General features: G+C 38.3%; 1 protein-coding gene across 1 annotated transcript; it reads right to left on the reverse strand.

The window, feature by feature from the left end:
- Positions 1 to 6,482: 6,482 nt before the first annotated feature.
- On the reverse strand, positions 6,483 to 8,342 carry LOC105227326 (uncharacterized). The gene has a single exon (XM_011206600.2). The coding sequence runs from the start codon at positions 8,340 to 8,342 to the stop codon at positions 6,483 to 6,485; it is 1,860 nt and encodes a 619-aa protein (XP_011204902.2).
- Between the last annotated feature and the right edge of the window lie 227 nt (positions 8,343 to 8,569).

An 8,569-nucleotide genomic window follows, 5' to 3' on the forward strand; every position in this document is an offset into this window, starting at 1 on the left:
GTGGAATCGTCCACAAAGAATTCGTTCCACCGGGGAAAACTGTGAATCAAGTCTACTATGGCCAAGTACTCGAAAGATTGCGAAAACGACTGAACAGGGTGCGTCCAGATATCGCTTGTAACTGGATCCTTCATCACGACAACCACACCGTTCTCAACGTGTCCCAGTATTTGGCCTCTAAAAGGATCGCCGTGTTGCAACAGTCACCATATTCGCCCGACATGTCACCCTGTGACTTTTTTTGTTTCCAAAAAAAAATCGGTGGACAAAGGAACCCATTGGTCAATTACGGACATCCAGGCGGCCGTGACGAGGGAACATCCCAGTCAAACCGTTCCAGAATGTTACAAAGCATGGAAAACGCGCTGGAACCGCAGTATAGCTGCCGAAGGGAACTACTTTGAAGGGGATGGCAGAGTTGTAGAATAATCTTCAATTGTATGATTTTTATGGAATCAGTCTTATTACCGTTAACGCGCCATGATAACCGACTATTTAATGACTGCTATTGAAGCTCGTGATCTCGGCTCCATTTGGTTTCAACAAGACGGCGCCACTTCCTATACATTGCATCATTGAATGGATTTATTGAAAGAACACTTCGGTGAGCAGATAATTTCACGTTTTGGGCTGGTCGATTGGCCACCATGAGCGTATGATATCACAACGGTAGACTTTTTACCTTGGAGGTAAAGTATAAAGTTTATGCAGACAGTCCTGCTTCACACTTATCACTCGTATCAGTCGCCAGTCGAAATGCTCGCACGAGTCATCAAAAATTAGCCGCGGCCAACATTTGAAAGATATAATCTTCAAAAAATAAATGCCAAAGTGATCTAGCGTAAATGAAAGTCATGATTTAAAATATGGCAAAAGAAATAGATGGATTTTAATTAATTTTACATTTATTTATGGGAATTCCGTCGCTTGTTGGAATTAATTATACCCCTATGGCTTCAAACAATTGCATCCATATTTAAATTTATTACCAAAAATCCAAAACAGAGACAAATGTTTTGTGCAATTGACAACTGCCGTTATAATAATCACGTACGTGTTAATTTTTTCCGCAACAAAATGAGTGAAAAGCAGAAACAAGCTTTACTGCTACACTGATTCTTGCCGCTACACAATTGTTGCCGGCAGCCAGTTATACACGGTGATTGCCATTCGTTTTGTTTGCAACTGGCTTTCTGGTTGAAATTGCCACTCGAAAATACATGTATTTTAAAAATTAACTAATTTGCGCAAATTCCGTGAAATTGTCAGCAAATTTTAATAATTCATAATTAAAAAACCACGTCACGACAAGCAATAAAACCACATACTTATTTTTTCAACAACAATAAATGTATGCATTTGACTGAATGACGTGTGTATATATAATATATGTGCATGCGTCAGATCATGCCATTGAAATTTCATTCCCTCATCGGTTTTGAAGCGCGAACCAGTGTGGTTGGCTGACTGACGTTGCCACAACAACAGTCAAACCATAAATTGGCGTAGAGGCGCATAATAAGCGGCGAATATGGTGGCAAAGCCTTTTTATTGTTGAAAGGCAGCGACTTGTATACATGTAAACACACAGTGATTTCGTTTACTATAACCGAAATATTTCTCTATTTTATGTGGAACGGTGACTTTAAAAGTAGCTGGAATGACCATTTCTTTCTCCATATTGCAGGTTGCAAATTCGAAATACTATGCAATACTAACTGCTAAATCCAGAAAATCCTCCTCTTCCATTAACCCTCTTAGCTGTCAATTTAGTAGTTTGAAAGTTGGAGATTCAGCATCCATACGGATGACAAATCAAAACTTACGCAGAGACAACTATTTCCCTGAACTGCCTTGTGGTCAATATAAAGCCAGTTTAACACATAATGCCAAGCAAATCTTTCTATGGAGAACTTCTAGAGCCATCACATGGGATTCACGCTTTTGGATGATATGGTTAATCGAAAATAATATGAAAATTTTAATAATGAAATCGTGTTACGTGTTATGGCCTTGACATTCATCCTCGATAAGCAATAAACCCAACATGTTCTGTCGAAAGTGTCGAGTAGATCAAGTCAAGCTACTTCTTTTCTTCTTCTGGGAGCTTGAGTGTTTTAATCCATTCGGATGACATGACCTAGCCAGCATAGCGGCTGTCTCTTAATTCGCTGAACTATGTCAATGTATATCTTGTACCGCTTATTCGCCGCTGCGGTATTCACCGTTGCCAATGCACAAAGGACCACAAATCTTCCGTAGATACTGTCTGTCGAAAACTCGTAACGTTGGCCCATCAGATTCGTCATCGTCCATGATTCTGCACCATATAGCTGGACGGGGATGAGGAGTGACTGGTCTTTGGTCGTCGAGAGAGGACTTTACTTTTCAATTGCCTACTCAGTCCGAAGTAGCACCTGTTGGCAAGAGTAATCCTGCGTTGGATTTCTAGGCTGACATTGTTGGTGGTGTTAATGCTGGTTCCTAAATAGACGAAATTATCTACAACTTCAAAGATATGACTGTCAACAGTGGCGAGTGGGCCAAGTCGCGAATGCGACGACTATCTTGTTTGATGGCAGGAGATATTTTATCTTGCCCTCGTTCACTACCAGAACCATTTGATATCTACTTCATCGGCGTACAACAGCAGCTGTACAATCTTATAGAAAATTGTACCTTCTCTATTCAGATCTGCAGTTATTTTCTCCATAAGTAAGATAGGAAATCGCCTTGTCTGATACCTCGTGTGGTCCCGAACGGTTGGGAGAAGACCTCTCCTGTTACTGACGGGACAACTTCTCTTGGTTTTGGAAAATATGAGCACTATTTGATCAACTACAGTCAAGATCCTAAAAGTGCTAAGCCGGTAGGTCATCCACATTCATTCAGAATACTCCATGGATGCTTCTTGCTTTATTCGTAAAAATGCTTTACGCTAGATGGTGCAATCTGTGTAATGACAGTTCAAATGGATTGAACTTTCAATCGGCTGGTTTGTTTTATACAACCATATTTTCTTACAGAAAATGGGGGATTCTAACACTATGTTAGTTCTTATGTTATCAAGCCACCAAAATATTGCAGTATGAGAGCTTAGGCTTAAAGAAAATATTAATTTATTCCCGAACCGCAAATAACTCAGTCTTGTAGTACTCTCAAAAACTCAAATCGGTAAATCTCTCAACAGTTCAGTTCATTATAATTTCTCTGAATAACTGTAAATATGAAAAATATTCCGAAAATCATATAATAGAGCATTTGCATGCATCACCGTCATTATTATGCGGTCACCGGTGCACACCCAAGTAACCCAACCGTATGTTGCAACCGTCATAAACGGCAACACTGTGTACGTATATAACGGCTCATATAAATAAAGAAATATAAGTTGCGTGTGCGCTCGTATTTACGCGTATGTGAGCCAATTTTGATTCTCTCCATTCAGACACAGAAAACACAGAATCATTTCGCGATGAAAATTAAAATTGTTGACAATAACTGTTTTTGCACTGCCTATTTGTTCGCTATTCCAGACACTGTTGCTATTACTACTACTGCTACTGCTACCGTTACAGTTTTTGTTGCCGCAATGCGTGGCACTCACATTTGCCTGCCGCCGGCACTTCTGCCGCTGACCACATTTCATTTGCAGCAGCAGGCAATTGCAACGTGCAGCACTAATAATTGTGACAGTTTGTTGTTGTTTTTGTTTGCAGTTTAGCAATTCGTGACTGGCGCAAAATTACACGCATTTTCACAGCAGATTAAAATGTATACCATTTTCACGCATGCGAAAATTACCGCGAAATGTTGCAAGTGCAATATGCTAAACTCAAACATACATATAGAGGGATGAATGTGCTTGTGCAACATGAAGTTAAAAGTAGAACCATGTCCTTATATTTTTATACACATTCGTTAAAATTAGTACAAGGTTGTTCTTTGTCGATATTCTCCTAAAATTTTTACTGCATCGTAAAGTTACATAGTTTTGTTCTACTAACGATAATTGCATCATCAGGAAATAAACAAGTAACCGGGTTATGCGGAATTTTTTGATGTCATAAAATAATATATATATTTACCTTTTGGGAGGTTGGGGCCCGACAAGCATTTTCAAGAAATCAAACTTTGTTTTGGCCTAAAGTACAGGTTAGGGTCCTGAAACCATCATGCATATCATTTTGTAGCAGATAAACAGAACCCGGCTTGACACATAGGTCACGTTACTAGAATTAAATTTTTGTAATTTTTAGTCAGCCCTAACCTTGAAAAAACAAGTGTATAAATTTATAAAGATATTAACTGGAAGTGTATCTCATATCATTCACGAATATTTGGGATAAGATCTGAGTAAAAGAGGGTGCCGCGCGAGCTCACTTTTAACTAAAAATAACGACGAGTTGATTAGTCGGAGCAGTGTTTCGAGAAGCAAAGTCATAATAAAACTGAATTCTTGCATCGATATGTGACAATTGACAAAACATGGCTCTATTATTTCAATCCGAAGTCCAATCCAAATCCATTCGAGTGGACTGCATACGATAAACCCGTCCAAAACGTGGAAAAACGCCACAGTGAGCTGGCGAGGTTACGACGTCAGTATTTTTGGATGCGCATGAATAATCCCTTGAAAAGGGAAGGATCATCAACATGAATATTAAATAGCGCGAATGGACTGCCCGAAAGACGAAATCGTCGCAGGAAAAGGAAAAGAAAGAAGAGAAGGTATGTTTCGGGAAGGCAATGCACCGTGTCACAAGTCAGAGAAAACAATGGCAAAATACATAAATTTGGCTTCGAATGGAGTCCACATCTGTCTTAATCTTCAGTTCCCACCTCCAGCGACTATTTATTGTTTTCAGATCTCACAATATTGCTCTTTGGGAAGAAATTTTCGTCGAATGAGAGAGTGATCGCCGAAACTGAGATTTTTTTTTATAAAATATAAATATGGTATCGAATAGTTGGAGGGTCGCCATAATCAATGTAACAGTCTTTGAAGGGAACTTTCTTGAATAAAAAAACGAATTTTTCCTAAAAAATGTGTTTTATTATAATATACCTTAATATATTGGTGAAATCATCTATACGGATATTGCTTTTCACTTACATCTCCTAAATTTTCTAGAAAGTATCGACTACTTTGAGTGGGAATGAAGAAAATGTAATTTTAGACTGATTAAGTAACCTAACGCTTGAAATGCTTTTCAAATTCTTTTGACGATTTGTTTGTAATTGGGGTCTTTGTTAATGCCTAAAAATTTCCCTATATCCTCTTTAAAGACAATCTACCATTCTCTTTGAGTATAAGTCGTGCTTGTAGTGAACTCTGGATCATCCATAAGACGTCGAATATCTGGTTTAACGATAGCATCTTTCTATTTAGGATGTGAAATTGCAAATTACACCATCAATCCCAGCTTTGTGGGAAGGGGTGGTATAAAAAATTTTTGAACCAAAGTTTCATGTACGACGTTCTCCAACTTTTAGCTCCCTAAGAGGCCAATAATTTTTGTATTGGTCCAAGAATTTAGTAAAGCCTGCTTGTTGTCAGAGGAATATGTCTAATTTTCTTAAATCACAGTACACTTATCAACCGTGGTCTTCATGTTTACCGCCATTGGGAATATTGGTACAAAACCTAACCGATTCCTTGAGTTGAATAGCTGATGGCAGATTGGGGTATGAAGTTGTCCGCTACCGTTTGGAATTATACAATTTTCAGAGAAGTCATAACCTTCTTTATGCTTCTTTTGCTCGCGCCCTTGAGTTCACACTCTTCTGCTGAGACGACATTGTGCTATATTAAAGCAAGGTCTATAAACCAATGATGACTTAACACGTAGTTGTACCTGGCCAATGTCTATCGGAGCGGGCACATTCAGGTTATAAGTTTATGTTAGTTAATATAGTTTTAAAATCTAGCGCCTAGTGGTTTTAATTGATTTTGTATTAAACTTCATATCCCAAACATCGTGAAGCTATGGTTAATATAGTATAATCGACACCATTAGGTAGTGTCGTCACAAGAAAGGTTCTACATCATAAACTCCTCTATCTCGTGTAAAATTTTTTCTAGGATCCATGCAAGATCAAGTTGACGCTACAAAGCTTATTATGAATATAAATTAGTTTTTAAATAAGATCAACTCCGGAACGGACGGACTTAAACTGTTCAAAACAATAGAAACAATAGAAATTTATATTCTATTAAGTACTATGTATGTACATATGTAGATCGACCGATACAATCTTGAAGAAGAAAATTTTTAGAATTAGTAGACATTTCTCAAATATTTATAAATTATTTTAACAATATTTAGAAGTCAGTATAAGTAAAAAATAAAGAAGTTTCACCAAGTTACCAGTTACAAATTATGTATATTTATTTTGAAGCTAAAACATCACAATTTTACAGATGAGCAATCAACAAGAACTATTTTTAAACATGAAATTTGCTGAACATATTTTTGAGATTAATTACAGAACTCTAATTGAGTCGCCTGCCGCACACGTTCCCGATATTGCCAACGGTAATGCAACATTTCTCCTGCAAAAGCGATTAGTGCCAAAGTCAGGCAGCCAAAGTATTGAATGCATATCCAGAAGAAATCATCTAAAACTAAGGGTCTTCCAGAATCCAGTGGCTTACTTAAATCTTCGAATACCACCAACTTCAATTTGGCCAAAACAAAGAAATTCAACGACATCCACTCTTTTATAATACCCGACGAATCTAGACGTAATATGACGTCATCTAATAAATCACGATAAGGCAGATTTGGGCGCGTTGGCAAAGAAATTATGGAACTTTTAAAGAAACAAAGCTCGCTATTAAAATAGAATATTGGGCGATGGAAGAGACTTTGATGAAACTCGAAGACCTCCCAGCGAGCATTTGATACGGGATACACATACTTCGTGTTCATCGAAGAACGATGCCTCAACCATGCGTTGTGGTCTTCCATGATTTCAAAGAGGTTAGGGTGCTCCTGTACGCTGCTGTTCGTATCTAATATAATCTTTTCTTTGGCAGAAACCAATACTTTGAGACCAGCAGCTTCCATGTCGTCGTAAGTGCGATACATCGGTTGTAGAGGCGGTTGTGTTAGATAGGATTGCAGATAAGCCTGATACGTCGTATTGGTGATGATGCTCATATAGCAAAGTAAGAATATGATAAGTTTCACTTTTAGATTGGGTCTCACCAGCGGCACGAAGGATTGCCCCAAAATGCCACGTATACTTTTATCATTCAAAAAAATATTAATAAAATTGATTTGCATGTGCGGATTGAGATGTGTAAGTAAAGCGGCGAAAATTATAGTAAAAACGAAGATGTAAAACAGTGTTGGTAAATGCACGATGCCAACGAATAGCTCATTGATTGGTATCGTTTCGGGCAACGGCACCATATAACAATAATCCAAGTGTTGTACTGGATAGGACATCACTTCCTGGTCTGCCGATGACTGTGGAAATGTCAAACCCGCAGCCACGTCAACAGTGCTGTTAAGCGCCAACTTCAATAATTCACCGAAGTACGTAGTTTTACCTATTTCAAAGGGATGTTCAATCGCCAGCGTTGCATTTACTTTGCCCGCAAATATTCTCACCAATCTGCCGATGTAACCCTCCATTTCCAGCTTGCCATCAGCTTTGTAGTAAAGCATCGTGCGTGGTTCGAGCTGATCGGGGTACGTCAGCATCTTCGTGCCATGCATATCGCGAAACTGATGGTCAAAGATCGCGCTATTTATGGCCGCGTCCATGCTTTTCTCTTTATAGCGTGGCGCATCAAGCGGAAATTTATTGCATGTGTAATATTTGTGACTTTCAGCAAAATCGTTTCGTATTATTAAGACATTGTAAATATCTTTAGCCATAGCGTTGGTGCAAATTTCTTCTATTAGCTGTGAATTTGTCGCATGTGGTGCATAGGCTAGGATGCGGGTTTGCTTTAAGTCGTGGAACACATTAATTTCCTCGAATACGTCGTCTATATTTTCATGCTCGAGACACAATACAATAACTAATTCTTTTGAGAATGTTGATTTGTATTTAAAAGCCAGCCGTTTATTCATAACCACCACGGGTAATGACAGCTCTGGAAGTAGTTTGTCAAAAATGCAATCTTGCGCTCGTGTCTTGCAAATTGCTACGGTATTATAATCGCGTTTCTGGCGCACGTTTTCGAGCAGTTTTAGCAAATCTTTTGCGAGGTTTTCATTAAAGCCCGTACTTTTAGGTAGTGCACTCGCTATGACTAAAGTCTTTCGAATGGCCAATAACAATAAAACACATAATAAATGCTTCGTAAGCTGTCCACTTAGCATGCTGGAAGTTGCAACTGCACTATTTAGCCGTTTAACTAAACTGTTTCGACACCGTTAAACCCATTTAAGTGGACATTTGACACATGTTTTGACTCATTGCGTGCAAATATTTGCATTGAAATTAGTTTCATAAATATTTTGTGTTGTTGTTTTCGTTGTTTGACAAGTCCGCTTTCATGTTTTCCGTGCGAAAATAACGTTCACGTATTTAGAAATAATTTCTTTTG

The sequence above is a fragment of the Bactrocera dorsalis genome, chromosome 3 (assembly GCF_023373825.1).
Source record: "Bactrocera dorsalis isolate Fly_Bdor chromosome 3, ASM2337382v1, whole genome shotgun sequence".
NCBI classification, from domain to species: Eukaryota; Metazoa; Arthropoda; class Insecta; order Diptera; family Tephritidae; genus Bactrocera; species Bactrocera dorsalis.

Bases quoted from the DNA above. Each gene is read 5' to 3' on its own strand.
- LOC105227326 (XM_011206600.2), bottom strand. From the start codon at position 8,342: ATGCTAAGTGGACAGCTTACGAAGCATTTATTATGTGTTTTATTGTTA.